Source organism: Nelumbo nucifera, chromosome 3 (genome assembly GCF_055504915.1).
Source record: "Nelumbo nucifera cultivar China Antique chromosome 3, China Antique-T2T, whole genome shotgun sequence".
Taxonomy (NCBI): Eukaryota; Viridiplantae; Streptophyta; class Magnoliopsida; order Proteales; family Nelumbonaceae; genus Nelumbo; species Nelumbo nucifera.
Window position 1 is genome coordinate 100,672,350 of NC_142651.1, and position 21,920 is coordinate 100,694,269.

Below are 21,920 nucleotides of genomic sequence, written 5' to 3' on the forward strand. Positions count from 1 at the left end.
CACAGGTATGGCATAACCTTATCAGCCACTTAGCTTAATAATTTCTAGTCCAGAACGATAACAGGAATGAGTTTGAGTCCAAGTAGAAGCATCGAGAAGCAATTCTTGTGAAGAAACTCCTTGATGTACCATTTTATTGTAGTCCTTATTGTATTGTTTCTCTTATTTATTATTATTATATTCACTTCAGCCCTGCAAGGGCCTCTCTATAAATTCTCTAAATTGTGTTGCCCTACAAGGGCCTCTCTGTAATTTCTTTAATTTCACTTTCTATGTAAAGGACCCTTGGGGTAGGCTCGAATCATCCATTCTTCATCCCCAAAATTCTGTATTCTGCTCTGGGTCAGTTGACATGGTTTCAAAGCAGGCTGCACAAGGGAATAAGAAATCTGGTGGAAAAGACCCCTCTAAAACTCAATGCTATGAGTGTAAAGGATATGGACATATAGCCTCTCATTGCAAAAAGAAGAATGTCTGCACATATTGCAAACAACATGGACATAGCATTCCAAATTGCCCAATTCGTCACACCCAAGGGGCCCATGAAGAAGAATCAGCCATGAGCTTATCAGGCGTCTAAGGGACGACAAGTGTCTGATACCCCTATTGCCAAGGGAGAATCCTCTGCTTCCATGAATAAGGAAGAGATACAACAACTAGAATCCTCTACCATCTCATCTGCCTTTTCTGCTATCGGCCTATCTGGTGAATTCTCCAGTTATTGCTCTTCTCCCTCTCACGTTTGGACAATTGATTCTGGTGCTACAAATCATATGACTGGGTCTATCCTGAACCTTCAAGCAAACTATCTGAAACCAACCATAGACATATTGTCCCTGCTAATAGCGAGAAACTTGACATCATTGGGAGTAATGACTTGTGTATCAAACTTTCCCCCTCAAATTCCTTGTCCCTTGCTAAAACCTTCCTTGTTCCTAAACTTACTGCCGACCTTATTTCAGTTGGTCAATTAGTAGATGAATGTCATATTCTAACCTTTTCTTCTGATGGTTGTTTGATTCAGGACCAGTGCATTGGGAAGGGGCGTAGGATGGGCCGCTTGTTTGCATTGGAGTTTGAGAAATTTCCATCAACATCATCCTCTGCTTTTTTGAGTTTTTCTACATTGAGTCCTATTTTGAATCCAAGAAACTATGTCTGGGATTTGTGGCATAAACGCTTGGGCCACCCAAATTCTTAAAAACTTAAATACTTATTTGACTCCGGTTTTATTAAAACTAAAATTCCTTCTATGAAATCCTTTGATACATCTTGTGTTTCTTGTTGTTTGAGTAAGAGTAATATTTTACCATTCACTCACTGAGCTGAACATGCTACTTCGCATTTTCAAATTATTCATAGTGATATTTGGACTTCTATTGTTTTTCGGATAGGATACAAGTATTTTGTGCTATTCATTGATGATTGTACCAGGTACACTTGGATCTACTTTCTCAAACAAAAATCAAAAATTTTTCCAACCTTTAGGTTGTTTCATAACATGGTTCGAGTTCATTTCCAAGTGAATGTGCAAACCTTACGCTCAGACTTGGGCGGAGAATTAGTGGTGTCCACGGTTCGGTGAACCGAACCATGGCCCCTTTTTGTAAACCGAACCAGTAGTACCGGTTTTTTCATTTTGCCAAACCGAAATCGAGCCGGTACCACCGGTTAACCGGTCTGCCGATTTCGGTTTTTGACCGATACTGTTCTTCGTTTTTTGGTTTTATATATTTATAATATATATTATATAAATATATGTATAATATTATATTATAAATAATAAATGATATATAATATATTATAAATATTTTAAAAATATATAATATATTTGTAAGTAGATCATTATAAATATAATATAAGTATATATTTATAAAATGAATATATAATTATATAAAATACATAGAAAACCAAAATTTAAAGATTGTATATATCAAAATTCATATAAAATAAAAATTTAAAGATTTTTTTCAATTCTTTTTCAATAAACCTTTCATATTCCATGACCCAACCTGGCCCAAGGCTCGGTCCACAGACCAGCCCAGTACGATCGCACGGAATGGGCCCGTGTGGGCTCAAGCCATGGGTCGTGCTGGGCTGACCACCTAAAATATCCCAGGGGAGGGAGGCACAGCCCGCGGACCGGCATGGCATAGCTCGCACTTTGCGCCGACACGGCACCATTTTATAGCTCTACCAACGGGAAAGCCAATCAAGAATGAAAAGCCTTTAGTGGCTCCAACAGTTCAGTTTGAACACTTAAATAACAGTCTTAACAACCAAGAATGAAACCTTGCTCTGACACCATGTCATACAACCAGTTCGTACAAGAGAAGAGAACATAGTTCTGGGGTGTAAAACATAATCTATCAACTCCAACCCAAGAGCCAGCAATTATATATATGAACTATTAGATATTTACAGAGAAGTCCTTACAGGACAAAAGAAGAAAATAAATATTTACATAAAATCCCTCACAGGAAATAAACAAGAAGGAAAATACAATACAACAGGCACTATAGAGTATAATACATCAATGGGACTCTTCACATATAGTATTTAAAAAGTTCATATTTTTCAGTCTAACATTATCTACCTACTGAAAGAGGTCTAAAATGTTGCCTTTGTGTATAAAAAATAGCATTCATCTTGTACATTAGTTGTTCATTTATGTCAAATAAGCTAGGAGATAAAAAGGAAGTGTTACGTAAAAGTTTCCTCAAGAATCCATGGAGTGTTAGATCAACTTGTGTCTGGCACAAAAACATCATCCATTTAGGAGAGACCATGCAACATTGATATAAACACCTAGTGCTAAAAAAAATATGACAAAAAAAACATGCTTTTCCTGATTGATGATGAAACAGTAATAATACAAGGAAGACCTCCTGAAGGTGTTGAAGGTTGCCATTTGGTCAACATGGGAACAAAGGATCAAAGCAATGCTTTAAAACGCGGAGGCGTGACGCGTGGCATTCCACTACCCAGAGACGTGAGGCATATTTCAAAATGTAAGAAGCATAAGCCTCCTAAACACAAGGAGGTGCAAGCCTCCTTTAGAGGAGGGGGATGAGGAGGAAGGAGGAAGGGGGGAGGAAGAAGATGAAAGAGGATCTCATTTTTCTTTATTTTTAATAGAAAATCTTTTATATTAAGAAGAATAAACATCAAAGAAATGCCAAAATCTTCTAAAATAGAAGATTTGACAAAACAATCAATCTTGCACCTAAACAAGTAGTTTGTTGATTTACCATGAAGGAGGATTTTAGTTACTTAACCATTCACAAGTCACAACATTAAGATCAGATTTTTGGATTAAAACATTAAAATCTCATTCAAATGAATCCAAAACTCACCTAATAGCTTAATCAGTTCACTGATTTGTTAGCAAAAGACAAAGTTGAGCTTGTGATCTGTATCAGGAGCCAACCCTTTGAATTCAGACATTGAGAGGAAGATAATGCAGTTAAACTAGTCTTTTGAACCCTACTTAAAGGAGCTCTCTTCGTACGCTCTTGATTCTAACAAATTCTCTTATCTCAATACTGATTCTTTTAAGTAATAGTTACTCTATAAAATAGAAAGTAATGAGATTTCAATGAAAGTTGTAATTCTTAAAGACCAAAATTAAGGAATCAAATACTCAACATTTTGGGAGAATTGGAGAGACGAAGCAAACGGTGACTAACCAAATTGAGGAATTAGATAAGGAGGGGAGGGGCAAATTTGAGGAAAGAGATACGGAAGCAAGACGGGATTTGAGGAAACAATTAGAAGATATTATCTACAAAGAGGAAATCAGCTAGGGAAAAAAATCAAGGCATAAATAGATTAAGTAATAGAAACACTAACTTCTTTCTTCCATGCACTAGCTAATGGTAGAAAAAGGCATATCTAAGATTAGTGGTGGATGGTGTAACAATCACACTTTTAAAGAACATTTTAAATCCATCTATAGAAGACCCTTGAATGATAGTGTGACTAGATTGTCTAAGTGGCCCAAATTATCAAGTGAATTCAAGATTTGGTTTAGAGTTTTAAGCAAGAGGAAATTAGGGAGGTTGTATTCTCTATAGACAAATTAAAAGCACTTGGAACGGAATTCACAATGGCTTTTACAAAGATTGCTAGGACATTTTGAAAGATGATTTCCAGGAAGTTTTCAATGAATTTTGAAAGATGACATTCAGTAAATTTCTATTATGATCTCCATGGCCCACCTTTTACATGGGCTAATTATGCAATAGCCAGTGGGGTTGATGTCAGTGATAACCAACAGACAGATCTAACACCTTCCACATCTACATTTGTTTCTGGAAAGGAGATGATGAGTGTACCGCGAGATGAGTATGAGAGGTTCCTTCAGGCTACTTCACAAAATACTACAACCACCCTTGCACACTCAGGTATAGCTTGTCTGGTATCCAAACCCTCTCCCTGGATTATTAACTCCGAAGCCTCTGATCACATGACCGGGACTCCAGGTGTGTTCTCTTCCCTCTTTGAAACTTCCACATCTCAAACTGTTACCCTTGCCAACAGTTCCTCTTCTCCCATCTGTAGTGTTGGTAATGTTGACACGGCTTCTCTTTCTCTATCATTCGTTCTATATGTACCTAAATTTCCATTCAATCTTATGTCAGTTAGTAAATTAACTAAGACCCTTAATTGCTCTATTACATTTTTCCCTTCATTTTGAGTTTTACAAGATCTCAAGACGGGGAAGAAGATTGGAGAAGGCATGAGGCCGGTGGATTGTATTATCTTGACGATGGTGGATCGTCAGTTGCACTTCAGACTTCTCTAACTAATTTACAATGGCATTGTCGACTAGGACATCCATCTCTCAAGGCACTCAAGATATTGGTTCCGTCTAAGTCATTTGTCTTCTTTATAGTGTGAGCCGTGTCAGTCGTGTCAGTCCAATAGTTGATAATCGTATGTTAAGTCCTTTTGCTTTAGTTCATTCAGATGTTTGGGGTCCGATTAAAATAGTCTTATAATGGTTACAAGTATTTTTGTCACCTTTATTGATGATTGTTCAAGGATGACATGGATTTACTTAATGAAAGAAAGGAGTGAATTATTTTCCATTTTTCAAAAATTTCATGCTGAAATACGTACACAATTTGGTGTTCCAATCAAAGTTCTTCGTTCAGATAATGGTCGTGAATACTTTCTTACTTCCTTTCAACAATATTTAGAACAACATGGCATCATTCATCAAACTTCATGTGCATCCACTCCTCAACAAAATGGGGTGACTGAACGAAAGAACCGTCATCTCCTTGAAACTGCTCGGTCTATTCTTCACCATATGAGTGTTCCTAAACGGTTTTGGAGTGATGTTGTACTTACTGCGTGTTTCCTCATTAATCGGATGCCCTCCTTCATTCTTCATGGTCGGTCTCCCTTCTCTATCTTGTTCCCCACCTTGTCTCCCTTTCCATTAACACCTCGTATCTTTGGCTGTGTGTGCTTTGTTCACAATCTTAGTCCTGAAATAGACAAGTTGGATGCACGCTCCATTAAGTGTGTCTTTCTTGGCTACTCTCGGACTCAAAAAGGGTATAAGTGTTACAATCCCATTACTCGGAAATGCTATGTCTGTCCTAATGTCACCTTTTTTGAGTTTGTCCCCTTCTTCTCGGGACCTGAAGTATCTGTGTCTCCACCTTTGCTTTCTCTTCCTCTTCCAGTTCGTGATCCCGTTCCGGGTGTTCCTGTTGGGATTGACCCTTCACCTCCTCCCGTGTAGATCCCTACTGAACGACCACCGATCCGGCACGTGTATACTCATCAACAGACACCGGCTCCTCCTCCAGCTTCTACCTTGTCTGCGGATCCTGTTGTTGCTCCTGTCCTTGAACCCTTAGGACTTGATCTACCCATTGCTTTACGAAAAGGTAAACGTAGTTGTACCCCCCATCCCATTTCCAATTTTGTTTCAGTATCTTGCTTTTCCGCCTCACATCGCCAGTTTGTTTCACTATTGTCATCTATTTCTATACCTAAGAATGTACAAGAGGCTCTTAGCTCAACAAAATGGGGTGGCTGAACGAAAGAACCGCCATCTCCTTGAAACTGCTCGGTCTATTCTTCACCATATGAGTGTTCCTAAACGGTTTTGGAGTGATGATGTACTTACTACGTGTTTCCTCATTAATCGGATGCCCTCCTTCATTCTTCATGGTTGGTCTCCCTTCTCTATCTTGTTCCCCTCTCCCTTTCCATTAACACCTCGTATCTTTGGCTGTGTGTGCTTTGTTCACAATCTTAGTCCTGGAATAGACAACCTGGATGCACGCTCCATTAAGTGTGTCTTTCTTGGCTACTCTCGGGCTCAAAAAGGGTATAAGTGTTACAATTCCATTACTCGGAAATGCTATGTTTTTCCTAATGTCACCTTTTTTGAGTTTGTCCCCTTCTTCTCGGGACCTGAAGTATTTGTGTCTCCACCTTTGCTTTCTCTTCCTCTTCCAGTTCGTGATCCAGTTCCGGGTGTTCCTGTTGGGATTGACCCTTCACCTCCTCCTGTGTAGATCCCTACTGAACGATCACCGATCCGGCATATGTATACTCATCGACAGACACCGGCACCTCCTCCGACTTCTACCTCGTCTGCGGATCCTGTTGTTGCCCTTGTCCCAGAACCTTTAGAGCTTGATCTTCCCATTGCTTTACGGAAAGGTAAACGTAGTTGTACCCTACATCCCATTTCCAATTTTGTTTTGGTCTCTCACCTTTCCGCTTCACATTGCCAGTTTGTTTCTCTATTGTCCTCTATATCTATACCTAAGGATGTCCAGGAGGCCCTTACTTCACCCGGGTAGCGCCAACCAATGGAGGAGGAACACTCTGCTCTTCAGCATACTCACACGTGGGAGCTCACTACTCTTCCTCCAGGTAAGCATGTTGTGGGTTGTAAATGGGTGTATACTGTTAAATACTTGTGGATGGCAGTGTGGAGCGTTTGAAGGCCCGACTTGTTGCTAAAGGTTATTCTCAGTTGTATGGGATGGACTATACGGAGACCTTCTCTCCAATGGCAAAGATTGGCTCAATCCGCGTCTTAATTTCCTTGGCAGTTGTGTATGATTGGCCATTGTTTCAACTTGACATTAAAAATGTCTTCCTCCATGGTTACCTTATTGAGGAGGTATATATGGAGCAACCACCTGGGTTTGTTGCTCTGGGGGAGTACGGTAAGGTGTGTAGACTGAAAAATAGGGCTGTTCACAAATAAATCCAAACCGACCAACCCGGTCGAACCCAACCCGAGTTGGCCGGTTTTTCTTCACTACCGGTCAGTTTTGGGTTGCAAAAAACAAACCGATAATTCGGTTCGGTTTCGGTTTTCGTATGTGAAAACCGAAGCAAAACCGAGTTATGTGAAAATATATATTCTGAAAAAATATCTATTAAATATAGATATTTTAGTTTTAAATAATAAATATATATCTGAAAAAATATATATCCTGAAATATATCAGATATATATTTCTAGAAATTAGAAAATATATATTTCGATATATTTGTATATATGTTTTAGTTTTAAATATATATTTCCAGAAAATATATTCTAAAATACTATATATAATATTAGCACTTTGACTTCATGTGCATTGTGCAAGCTTGGAGTTGGTTGAAACCCAAACCGACTCAAACTGACCAGGTCAGTTTTACTTAATAGAGGGTCAGTTTCGGTTTGGTCTATAGGTAACCCGACCAGGTCGGGTCAGTTGAAAAAACACTACTAAACTGACCCAACCCGACCCGTGAACAGCCCTACTAAAATAGGCAATTTATGGGTTGAAACAATCTCCTTGTGCTTGGTTTGGGAAGTTTAGTGAAGTGGTGAAGAATTTTGGAATGAAATAAGGTCAAGTTGACCACTCAGTGTTCAGCTATGATTCTGAAGCCAGAAAGATTTTATTAATAGTCTATGTGGAAGATATTGTCATAACTGGCAGTGACAAATTGGGAATTGACAAACTAAAGGCCTTTCTACAAGACCATTTTCAAACAAAAGACCTTGGGGAAGAAGTATTTCTTGGATATAAAGTTGCTAGATCAAAACAATGTGTAAACCTGTGCCAAGGAAAATATGTCCTTAATCTGTTGGATGAAACAGGGCTGCTAGGTGTAAAATCGGCTGAAACTCCCATGGAACCAAATGCTAAGTTGAGCAATGATACAGGAGAAATATTTGATGATCCTGGAAGATACAGACAGTTAGTGGGGAAGCTGAACTATCTGACTATCACAAGACCAAACATCTCCTTTGTTGTCAATGTGGTGAGCCAATTTATGCAAAATCCCCGGATGCCTCACTGGGATGCAGTTCTTAAAATTGTAAGGTACCTGAAGGGAGCTCCAGGCCGTGGGTTATAGTACAAACCAGGAGGAAGACTTGAGGTAGTTGGGTATACAAATGCAGATTGGGCAGGGTCAGTGTCGGATAGAAAATCTACTACAGGTTACTGCACCTTCCTTGGAGGAAATCTAGTGACATGGAAGAGTAAGAAGCAGACCGTTGTGGCAAGGAATAGTGCTGAAGCCGAATACAGAGCCATGGCACACACTACATGTGAATTAGTATGGCTGAAAAATCTCCTACAAGAAATTGGATTCTCAATGGACAAACCTATGAGATTGTACTGTGATAATCAAGCTGCAATTCACATCTCATCTAATCTTGTTTTTCATGAGAGAACAAAGCACATAGAGATTGATTGCCATTTTGTGAGGGATAAACTCCTTACTAGAGAGATAAGCACAGAACATATGGGCTCAGGTGATCAGTAGGCAGATTTATTTACAAAAGGTTTGAGCTCAGGGAGAGTGAACTATACATGTAACAAATTGGGATTATAATGACATATATTCTCCAGCTTGAGGGGGAGTGTTAGAATTGGCCGAATAAGGGTAGATTAGTCTTTTCATTCTGTTTAAGTTATATGCTTATGTGGCAGTCCTAATTACTTCTATAGACATCCTGTCCCATACTTAAGTGGGGGCAGTTTAGTCTTTGTACACTAATTAGAATCCCTAATCCATACTATGGTCGACTAGTAGGGTTTAGCCTACTAAGTTTGACTGGTTCTTCTTCATTCTCTACTAGTTCGAACTGCTGAAGCCACTGCAATAACAAAAGTGATTGCAGATTTTTGTTGAGACAAAGCAGTGGATGAACACATGGCTGCTGTCTTCCTGTTTTTGCCTGCATAGCACACAAACTAATTCTTGGATCTGCATACCTCTTTCTAACAAATGTGTTTTAGTTAAACATCCGTCTAAAGATGCAGCCCAGACTTAAAGCATTAACCTTTGAGGGGGCTACAGAATTCCAAACTTTAGCAGCTAGAAAATATGTTGGACTGAGGTTAGACAAATGTCTAACAAAAGATCTGACAGAATTGGCCATCTGAACACCAACTCCATACCCAACTATCTTCCACAAGCCGATCCAGGGGCTGAAGGGAAATCAGCTCCAGAAGTTCAGTGAAGCTTTCAATCTCCCAATCTTGAAAATTCCTTCTATAGGAAGGGCACCAGATCACAGAGCCTTCATTAATTTCATAACACTCCCCGATAAACGCATCCTGGGGTTCTACAATCTGGAAAAGCTGTGGGAATTGATCGGAGAGAGTGGATTGCCCACACCAAGGATCCTTCCAGAAAAGCAATCTATCCCCTTTACCCAGATTGGTTCTCAATCCTCTGCTAAAGACAGGAAGGATGTCCATGTTTTTTTTCCAAATTGAACAGCCAAGAGAATTGAAAGAAGTGCTAGTGATCCAATCCCCACTATCAGTATTGTAGTTGGCTGCCATTAGAGTCCTCCACCATTCTTTTCTTTCCATTCCAAACCTCCAGATCCATTTCCCAAGAAGTGCAGTGTTAAAGTTCCTTACTTTTCTGATACCCAAACCTCCTTTATCTTTTGGTAAACACACCTGTTCCCGGCTTACCAAGTGAACTGTCTTCTTTTCCTCCCACCCCCTCCACAAAAATTCCCTTTACAGCTTCTCAATTCTCTGGGCTATTTTCCCTGAGATAGGAAAAAGAGAAAGATAAAAAGCTAGGAGATTAGGAGAACTTTTCAGAAGTATAATCCTGCCCCCTAAGGATAAATACTTAGCCTTCCAAGAAGCCAATTTCTTTTCCAAACACTCCAGAACTGGTTCCTAGATCAAAGCAAAAGTACATTTAGCTCCTAAGGGGAGACCCAAGTACTTAGTTGGTAAGTACCCCACTTGACAAGCTAGTCTTTCTGCTAAATCCTCAATATTTTCCACCTTTCCCATCGGAAACAAACTGCTTTTGTTCCAATTTACCTTCAGACCAAATACTACTTCAAACCAACTGAGCACCCCAACCAAAATCTCAATTTGATCCTCCTTTGCTTCTATAAAGCATAAGGTATCATCTGCAAATTGTAAAACTTGCACCCTTTCCCCACCTGGAGTCACCTCAAAACCTTTCCATAGGCCTTCCTCCCCCACTAACTTAATGAAAATAGTGAGAATTTCCACTACATATATGAATAATAGGGGGGAAAGAGAGTATCCCTGCCGAAGTCCCTTTGAGCTTTTGAAGAAACCCATTGATTGTCCATTAACCAGAATAGAAAATTTAGGAAAGGCAACACAGACTTTTATCCAATTCCTCCATTTCTGACCAAAATTCATCCTCTCTAGAACAAAGTCCAAACATCTCCAATTAACATTGTCGTAAGCCTTTCCCAAATCCAACTTACAGATCATACCTAGAGAACCCTCTCTTTGCATAGAATCAAATATTTCATTTTCCACCAAGACACTATCCAACAGTTGAAAAACAGCCCACTTGATGTATGGAACTGTTTGAGATTAGATGCAAATCAGAAAAAACAAACAAGAAAGGAAGAGAAGAGAGAGCTAGCGGCAATGAGTGTTAGAGAGTAGAGGTTTGAACATAACCCCTCTCTAACACTCTAAACATCTTATTAATAAGTTAATCTTTGACAAATTACAAAGAGGCCCTTGAGTGGGCAGGAAAATACAAAAAACAGAACATTACAAAGTATGGGCCCAAAATAAGGCCCACAACAGAGAGAAACATAACATAAGATGAAATGACAGTCTATGGACCATTCGGCCCATCTTCTCTACACTCCCCCTCAAACTGAGCATAGATGTTAATCATGCCCAGCTTGCCAGTGTCATGTTGAAGCCTTGCCTTAGAAATGCCCTTGGTGAGGAAATCTGCCAATTGTCCTTCAAAAGTAATGAATGGAAGAAACATTTCACCGGAGGAGACTCTTTCATGAATAAAGTGTCTATCAACCTCAATATGTTTGGTTCTATCATGTTGTACTGGGTTGTGAGCAATGTTGATGGCAACCTGATTATCACAGTACAACATCATGGGTTTGTCATAATCAATCCCAAGTTCTTCCATTAAGGACCTTAGCCACAACAATTCCGAGACTCCATGTGCCATGGCTCTATATTCTGCTTCTGCGGAGGATCGAGCCACAACTGTTTGTTTCTTACTCCTCCAAGAGACAATATTACCAGCCACCAGATTGCAATACCCTGAAGTAAATCTTCTATCATCAATATTTCCAGCCCAATCAGCATCAGTATAGGCTTCAAGTTTCAGATGACCATGTTTGGCAAATAGAATTCCTTTTCCTGGAGAGTCTTTCAGATAGCACAAAATCTGTTCTACTGCTGCCATATGGGTATCTCTAGGAGCATGCATGAACTGGCTAATGCAACTGACAGCATACGCAATATCTGGCCTACTCATGCACAGGTACAGTAGCTTCCCAAGAAGTCTCTGACAGACCCCTTTGTCTTCCAACAAAGTTCCATCCGAAGCTAAAAGTTTGTGACTCATATCAATAGGAGTTACAGCTGGTCTTGCACCCAATTTTCCAGTTTCAGACAACAAATCAAGGACATATTTCCTTTGGGAAATAAGAATCCCATCCCTGGATCTGGCAACTTCTATGCCAAGGAAGTATCTCAACTCCCCCAGATCCTTAATCTCAAATTCTGTACAGAGGAAAGACTTAAGGGCCAGAATGTCTGAGGCATCATCACCAATCACTATAATGTCATCAACATACACAATGAGATACACTGCTAGACATCCACTTTTCTTCACAAAGAGAGTATGATCTGACTGTATCTGAACATAACCGAATTTAACAAGTACAGCTCTAAATCTCTCAAACCAGGCTCTAGGAGATTGTTTGAGGCCATAAAAAGATTTCTTCAGTTTACATACCTTTCCTTGCATATCTTTCTCATACATTCTTGGAGGAAAACACATGTAGACCTCCTCATGTAAGTCACCATTTAGAAATGCATTCTTTACATCTAACTGATAGAGAGGCCAATCAAAGTGAGCTGCCAGAGATAAAAGAACCCTCACAGATGTCATCTTAGCAACAGAGGCAAAAGTCTCCAGATAGTCAATCCCATATGTCTGTGTGTAGCCTTTTGCAACAAGTCTGGCCTTGTACCTCTCAATAGTCTCATCTGCCCTGTATTTAATGGTAAAAACCCACTTGCACCCAACTAGATCCTTCCCTTCAGGCAAATCCACCACCTCCCAAATACCATTTTCATGTAAAGCATCCATTTCAGTCTGCATGGCATCTCTCCATTCTAGAATCCCAAGAGCTTCTGATACAGACCTAGGAATGGGGTGAGAAGCAACTAAAGAGAGGTAGGCACAATATGAGGGGGAAAGTAGGTCATAAGAAAGGTGTTTGAAAATGCAGTGTGCAGTACACTTCCGCTTTCCTTTCCTAACAGTAATGGGGACATCAAGATCTGGGAAGGATGATTCCAAGGGAGCTGAAGCAGTACCTGTTATCTCATCTGTGATTGAGAGTGTATGAGCCTCATCTGTTGTAAAGGAAACCACTTGCTCATTCCTAGATCTCTGCCTTTGATACATTTTGGGATTATGGGTAGGACGAGGAGGTAAAGAAATAGGAGCACTAGGATAAGAGGAATGAAGTGGCTGATCCTCCTTTGATTCATTTGGTGAGGATACAAATTTGTCAAGAGACTTAATTGGGACAGGAAAGGGAAGAGCAAAAACTTGTGACAGACTCTCCCCCGGCTGACAATGTCCTTCCTAAGAGGAACCATAAAAAGGAAAAAGTTCATCAAAGGTAACATCCATAGAGACATGTCGGGTGCCAGCCTTTGGATCAAAACAACAATAACCCTTTTGTGTGGGGGAGTAACCAAGGAAGATGCATCTGTGGGCTTTTGGTTCAAACTTGTGTCTCTGCACACTTGGAATGTGAACATAACAGGTACAGCCGAACACATGAAGAGGAATTGGGAAGAGATCCTTGTCTGGATGAAGAAGACTGAAGGGGGATTTAAACCCTAAAACCCTTGATGGCATACGGTTTATAAGATAGGTAGCAGCAAGTTCAGCATCACCCCAAAATCTTGTGGGAACATGTGAGGCAAATAAAAGGCTCCTTGCAACTTCAACAATATGTCTATTTTTCCTCTCAACAACTCCATTTTGTTCAGGGGTTCTAATACAAGAGATTTGGTGAATAACCCCCATGTAAGAGAGATACAAGGATAAACTCTTCTCAAAATACTCTTTTGCATTGTCAGATCTGAAAACCTTAATTTTGGTATCAAATTGAGTTAAAACAAACTCATGAAATTGCCTCACAAGTCTCGAGACTTCATCTCGGGATTTCATTAAGTATATCCAAGTGAATCTAGAAAAGTCATCAATAAACAGGATAAAGTATCTGTAACCCCCCATAGAGGATAAGTGGTAAGGCCCCCACACATCAGAGTGTACAATATGAAAAAGAAAAGAATATCTTTTATTGCTCACAGGGTAATTTTTTCTACAATGCTTTGACAACTGACACGACTCACAATTGAGACTGGACACACTGACTCCCTTAAACAGTTTGGGAAGCAAATGACATAAAGCAGAAAAAGGTAAATGACCCAACCGACAATGACTCAACATAATTTGACTGACAGACTCTGAAGAAGTAGAACCAAAAGCAACATTCTTGGGATGATCAAAGCATTGGCCAGGGGTGTCGAGCAAGTATATTCAATTCGCTTCATGGCCACTCCCAATCACCTTCCGAGACTTCAGGTCCTGAAACACACAGTGAGAAGGAAAAAATGTTACACAACAATTCAATGACTTGGTCAAGCTACTTACAGATAACAAGTTGGTATTTAACTTAGGTACATGAAGAGTGGAAGATAAGAGTAAAGAGTCTGTAGGCTTGACAGTTCCCTTGCCAAAAATAGGGGCAAGAGAACCATCAACTAAGGTGATTTTGTCACGACCAAGAAGCAAATCATAAGACACAAACAAAGTGGAAAGGTTGGTCATGTGATCAGAAGCACCTAAGTCAATGATCCAAGGGGTCTTGGGATTACCTGAGGTGGATGCATGATTAGCAGAAGCCCTTATACCTGAGTGAGCAAATGCGGTGGTGGCTGGACTTCCAGAAGGGTTGGATGATGAACTTACACCTTCAAGCTGGCTGATCATCTTTCCAAACTTCTCATATTCAGCTTTCATGGCTGCCAATTGTGCACTGGCAGACTCAACCTCTGTATCTGTACTTGTGGCTGCATGTGCACTTCCTGTCTTTCTACTATCATTCTTCTTCTGGATTCGAATAGGGACAAGACTGGGATGCAATTTCTAGCACTTGTCCTTGGTGTGTTTCGGCTTCTTGCAATATTCACACACCACCTCCTTCTTTCCTGTGCCACTGGGAGCTCCTGTAACCCCTTTTGGTTTAATTCCCATATTTGCAAAATGATCAATGGTACCGACTCCTTGAACCTGCACTTGCCTCCTACTTTCTTCACTATTGACCAAAGCATATGTTTGAGACAATGAAACATCTTCCTTGGACAAGATATTTTGCTTTGCAATGTCATATTCAGAATTCAACCCTGTCAAGAACTCAAAGACCCTATTCCTTTCAACCAATTTCCTGTATGTTTCAGCATCCTTAGGGGTATCCCATGTCACAGCCTCTATCAAATCAATCTCTTGCCATATAGATTTTAGGGCTGAGAAGTATGCTGCAAGTGACTTCTCCCCCTGTCTTAGATTCTTCACATCACTTCTCAGTTTATAAGCTCTGGCAACATTCAACTTCTGGGAGTAAGTTTCTGCAACACTATCCCAGATTTCTTTAGCCAAATTCATCCACAGATAATGTTGACTAATCTGTGGCTGCATTGAGTTCACAAGCCACCCAATCACTGTGTAGTTTTCTTGCACCCATCTCTCATAAGATGGATCATCCTCTGGAGAAGCTTTCTTGCTCCCAGAAATAAAACCCCATTTTCCTTTGCTACAAATATGGATTTTCACTGATTGTTACCAAGCCAAGTAGTTGGTCCCATCAAGCTTAACTGTAGTTACAGCCAGCATAGAATCGGTTGGGGTTCCCAAAATTTGTCCATATTCAACAGCATTCTTGTTTTCAAGGCTTGAGAAATCCATCATGTAAAGGCTTCAATTAGGATTTTCAATAGGTTTCCCAAGGTACTGGGGTCTTGATGAGTTTAGTTTGAGCTGAATAGGCAACAACAACTAGCTCACAGCATCAATTCAATCTTGATAACTGTGACGGTCCAGTTCGGTGGTAGTTCTTTCTTTTACTGTTTCAGCCTTCAAAGGACACCCAGCAAACATCCAATCACAAGGTATTTCAGGTTCCCAACAGTCATTGTCCCAAAGAGAAGAAAAAAGGGCCACAGTCCTTAAGAGACCTTTTGTCGAACACTCAGTGTCAGTACTTAACGGCCTACTGTTAACTAGAAGAAACCACTTCAAAGTGTTCAGTATAGGTCCAAGAAGAGGCTAGGATGAAGATGAGACTAGTACACTTAGTTTTAGATCAATTTCAGCAGCTTGGCAGTCCAATAATCAGCTGAATAGCACTTCCAAAACAACCTAGAAATTTCTGAGTAGAATTAGTCCAGCAACAATGGGCCGAATGGAGGTGGGCTTTAAATGCTTTAACAGTCCTCCCAAACAACAAAAAATAACCCAGCAAAGGATTGAGAAAAGACTTACAGTAAGAGAGTCTCTGGTTTGAACTATAAACCAGGCCGAACACTTGTTCTCTGAGATAACTTCGAAATTCTTTTTCTCTGATTTCAAATCAGGCCAAACAACTTGCTCTCTGATTCTTCCTGGTCACCGAACCCTTCTCCAAGTGTATAGAAACATGGGCACCCTCCAATGACCTCCAAGAACCAGGCGGATGACGGTAAACTTTCAGCCCTAGAACCTCCTCATGTAGTTGGCTGAACTAGAACCACATGAGGGACATGCCAAGCAATGGCCCGCTCTGATACCAAGTTGAAAAACAGCCCACTTGATGTATGGAACTGTTTGAGATTAGATGCAAACCAGAAAAAACAAACAAGAAAGGAAGAGAAGAGAGAGCTGGCGGCAACAAGTGTTAGAGAGTAGAGGTTCGAACATAACCCCTCTCTAACACTCTAAACATCTTATTAATAAGTTAATCTTTGACAAATTACAGAGAAGCCCTTGAGTGGGCAGGAAAATACAAAAAATATAACATTACAGAGTATGGGCCCAGAATAAGGCCCACAACAGAGAGAAACATAACATAACATGAAATGACAGTCTATGGGCCATTCGGCCCATCTTCTCTACACCAACATTTGGAGCCCTGGAACAAACGCAAACTGATTTTGGAATTCAAGAATTTTTTTCAGTTAAGGAAAGAAGCAAAGAGGCCATTGTAGAAACCATTATAATTCAAGTGGTTCATTGGGTGAAGCCTTTGGAGCTATTTGCCGATTTCCCAATAGGTGACATTATGAAAAATTGGAAGGAAGTGGCTTGATCAGACCGTAACAAGATCATTGCAAGCACCCTTTGGTCTCCACCAACCAATGACTACACCAAACTAAACTTTGATGGGAGTAGTGCAGGTCACCCAAGTCCTTCTGGTATTGGAGGTGTTATTAGAAATGGTGAAAGCAGAATTATTGGTTTATTCTCAAGTCCAATCGGTGTAGGTGACTCATTAAGGGCTGAGACTATGGTTGTTATGGAGGGAGTGCAAAAGGCAAAGAATATGAATTTAAGTAAGCAGATTATAGAAGGTGATTCAAAGCTGGTAATAGAATGGCTGCAAATGGAAGAAAATGGTTTCTGGATTTTCAGTTATGAACGGAAGAAATTCAAGTAGCTAACACAAAATATGGATGTGATACTTAGTTTGGTTAAAAGAACTTCTAATGCCTTTGCTGATGTTCTGGCAAAACAAGGGATGGGAAGAAGTCAATTGTATATAAAATAAAAAAAAAAAAAACTTCTAATGCCCTCCTCTTCTTGTATTTTTCTTCCTCTTTAATCATTAATGAAATTTGCTGTTATTGACCCAAAAAAAATAGTTACTTTATAAAATTAAAAGGTATGTAATATAAATATAAAAAGCATAAGAGAGAAAAATAAAACATCCCACAATCTCAGACCCAAAAGAGGCCTAAAAGCATCAGATCTTGATATAGATCAAAAACTAGAGAGAAGGTTAACTTCTCAACATACACAACAGTGTTTTAAAAGGTGTGGGAGGTGTACGCCTAGAAGTGCACCTCCAAGCGAGGTGCCCCCAAAACGCCCTAAGGTGTATGCCAGAGGCACTGACACCTCTAAGGCATACGCCTCAGGTGTAAGAGGTGTAAGAGTTGTATGCCTCATACGTTTTTTCCATGAGGCATGCTAGAGGCATACACCTCATGCAAACCTCATGTAAAAAGACAAAAAAAAGAAAAAAAAAAGAAAGAAAGAAAGAGAAAAAAAAGGAAAGGAATGGAAAAGAAAAGAAAGTGAAGGGGAAGAAAAAGAAAGAAAGAAAAGAAAAAAAAAGAGAGAGAGAGAGAGAGAAAAAGAAAGAAAAGAAAAGGAAGGGAAGGGAAGGGAAGATAAGGGGAAAGAAAGTGGGCATCTTCTTTCAACTAGTGCTATGCATCTTCATTTTTCTTAATATAAAAGATTTTTATTAACAATAAAGAAAAATGAGATTTTCCTTCCTCCTTCCTCCTCATCCCCCCTCCTCTTCAAGGTTCAAAGTATCGGAAACGCCAAGTGTATTGGAAAGGCAATTTTAAGAGGCGTATCGGGATACACCTTGGATACGCATGTGTATGGGAGAAAAACTACGATATGCATAGATACACTTGGAAACACTATATATACTTTAATAAATCATAAAAATACATCAACAACAATAAATATAAGACCTCAATGAGGTGTATATACAGTAAATTAATATATTTTAATGGTTTTATGAAGAAATATATTGTAGCTAATTATAACTTCATTAAAAATCCTATGCTTAACTATAATTTATAAATTATAATTCTTAAGTTTCAATGTTTTATGGGAAGGGAAAAACCCAACTCTCCTATTCAACCATAAAACATGCATTGACACAACTTCTATGTGAAAATATAATTAATGGTTATTTATTATTTAAATAATTATTATTTATTATTCCAAAAATTATAAAAAATAAATAAACATTATATAATATATTCAAAAATAGTTATTAAAGAAGAAATTTCAATTGCTTTGTGGATATGATAGATCATCCATAGAATTATAATATATTCAATCATTGTGACCAAATAATAAAATATAATTAATTATTTAATTATTTTTTAATTCTAAAATATAAAAATAAAAAAAATAATTATTAAAGAAGAAATTTCAATTGGTTTGTGGATATGATAGATCATCCATAGAATTATAATATATTCAATTGCAGTGATCAAATGATAAAATATAATTTTTTATTTTTTATTTTTTAATCTACTGATAACACAAAAAAAATTATGATTTTGAATATATGAAATGCAGATCAACATAAATTTAAACATCCAAGAAAAAAAAGAAATCACAAGAAATTATAAAAAATTGAAAAAATTTAACTATTTTTGCCATATTTTTTAAAATTTTGAAAAATCATTAAAAAAAAATTAACGATTCACACTTGTTTTTTGCAAAATTTTGCAAATCTAGCACTCTAGGAATGAAGTCAAGAGTTTTAGAGTCATTTGGGGGTGAAAGAAAGCTTATTTCGGGGAAAAGAAGCTTGTTTTCCCTCTTTATTTTTTTTTAGTTTTTGGTCGTATCTTTTTCGTCGATACGCCCCGGTACACCCCCGACACAGATTCAATATGCATGAAAAAAGATGAAACAACTGATTTTCATGCGTATCCCGTATCTATTTTTCAAAGATACAACATGATACACCCTGTATCGGGCGTATCGTATCGAAAATTTTAAACCTTGTTCCTCTTAAGGGAGGCTTGTATGCGGGAGGCTTACGCTTCTTACATTCTGAACTACGCCTCATGCCTCTAGGTAATGGAACACCTTGCATCAGACCTCCGCATTTTAAAACATCGATACACAGACATACACAATCTTTTTTTTATTGAATACCTTCATAATTTTATTGATTACAGAGAAAATAATAAGTTATACACAGGCAATGTTTTAAAATGTGGAGGCTTGACGCAAGGCGTTCCACTACCAAGAGGTGTGAGGCGTAGTTCAAAACGCAAGAGGCGTAAGCCTCCAGAACACAAGGAGGCATAAAACTCCTTAAGAGGAGGGGGTAAGGAGGAAGGAGGAAGGGAAAGAGGATGAAGAGGAAGGGGGATCTCATTTTTTCTTTATTTTTAATAAAAATCTTTTATATTAAGAAGAATAAAGATGCATAACATTAGTTGAAAGGGGGGGGGGGGGGGGGGGGGGTTCTTGTCAAAGCGGAGGCAAGCGAGCGAACCACGCTCGCCGGAGCGAGCTGGGGACAAACCACTTTCTTTCCCCTAAACTTTTCTTCCCTTCCCTTTCCTTTTCTTTTATTTCCTTTTCTCTTTTTTTTCTTCACTTTCTTTTTCTTTCCCTTCCCTTTCTTTTCCTTTCCTTTTTTCTCTTTTTTTCTTTCTTGTTCTGTCTTTTTATATAAGATGTGCATGAGGCGCATGAGGCATATGCCTCTAGCACGCCTCATGAAAAAAGTGCATGAGGCGTATGCCTCTTGCACCTGAGGCATATGCCTCAGAGGTGTCAACGCCTCTGGCATACGCCTCAGGGCATTTTGGCAGTGCCTCCAGCGCCTCCAAGTGTACGCCTCCCACGCCTTTTAAAACAGTGTATACAGGCAAACTTAGCATCCTAAGATTTTAAGTTAGGCTGCAACTGCCATCTAACCAATTTCCTTGTTGATTACATTCATTCTACATACAATTGACCCCAAAACAACTGAGCCCCATTCACCCCCTTTTCTAATGCATCAGCCAAACTACTTGCTGATCTTTGAACTCAAGAAAAAGTGCTTCCTAATTCCCTCGGAAAATGTCTAATCTCCATCATAAAGTGTCAAACTGTCAATATTGCCATAGTTCCTGTTATTTTTTTAACCAACCCACAAGTCCATAACCACCCAAGAATCCCCTTCCACACCTGCATATTTCTATAATTAATGACCAATATAAACGTTTGACAAGTAGATATGATCGAGTGCCATAATTTTCCCATGAGATTTTACCACCGGAGCGTTTCTTCTTCAATAATGATAAGCACCCATAACTTGATCCACCAGATTGGCAATTCAATAAATCTGGAAAATATCCATCCAATCCTTTCGCAACATTAGTTTGAACTTTTCCCCGACCACGCTTTTGAGGCTTTCGAGATATTTCTGATGCATCATTGCTTTCTCGTTCACTATCACTCCCTTCCTGTGAATTCACAATGAAATTGTTTTTAGATTCAGGCTAATCTATCCTGACAAGCAAACAGAATGTCCATAATGTATATAAATGATTGGTTTGGCCATAGAGTACAGATTCTATAACCTAATGGATTAACCTATATCAATCCCAGTCAAAAAGTATAGAAATATAACCATTAGTCTCAGTTTTTAGATTGCTAAAGTAACTATTACAAATTTTATTTGTACTCCTGGTAGAAATTGTTATATAAAAGCAGAAATTTTATTTCAAACAAAAAAAAAATCAAATGTTTTTGAAACTTAATATATTTAATTAACAGCACTAGTAAAATTTTTTTATCAATAACAGCACTAGTAAAATAAAAAGTAAAAAAGTTCACTTGGAAAATAAAGATAGACCTGAGTTTTATTCAGGGGAAATTAATTAACTTCTAATTTTGATTTTTCGTCAGCAACAATAACTTTATTAGTTATAACAGTTTGTATGCGACGAATACAGAAACAGGAACATAGACAAACCTCCAATCATGTAGCAGACCTGTTACATCTCTAACAACTTGGGAAAAAAAAGAAAGAAAAGAAAAAATAGATGCAATCAACAACTACCCCTTTACACAAATCCTATCTCAGCAAGAAAGGAGTCAAGTAAAGATCACTACCCAATAGTACATTCCTGACAAATGGCAATCAAGCCAGCCATCTAGTTTGCAGATCTCAGAACAAAAACAAGTGGCAGATACAATCTATAACTCAAGGTCTTCCCTCTCTGATCTAATAGCATGACATTCAAGGACCAATCAACAAGGCAATCAACCAATATATTTCAATTTGAGAGTCTGACTGAAGATGAGTCCCTCAACACCCATGAACAGGCATGAGCCCTTGAACTAGGAACAGCAGCTCAAACCCCCTAAATTCACCCATTCAGCTACAGGCCTAGAGTATGAAAGGGAGATGTCACCAATCACCATTATATCTCTGAGGCTCCACCAATTTCTAAAGGTTCAGGGTTGTGCAATACAATTATGTCAAAGAGCATGGTCTTTCTGTTCTTCATTATTGTACTTGGTGAAAGAACAAACCAATTAGAATCACTAGTAATA

General features: G+C 38.8%; 1 protein-coding gene across 6 annotated transcripts in view; it reads right to left on the bottom strand.

Moving 5' to 3' along the window:
- Nucleotides 1-21,920, bottom strand: part of LOC104587580 (protein ALWAYS EARLY 3-like) — a 115,808-nt gene that overhangs the window by 66,502 nt on the left and 27,386 nt on the right. For all 6 annotated transcript variants that reach the window (XM_088900288.1, XM_088900290.1, XM_088900289.1 and 3 more), the window contains one exon: nucleotides 20,632-20,824. In XM_088900288.1, the coding sequence (XP_088756414.1) occupies nucleotides 20,632-20,824 (193 nt within the window). The remainder of the gene's footprint in view (nucleotides 1-20,631; nucleotides 20,825-21,920) is intronic.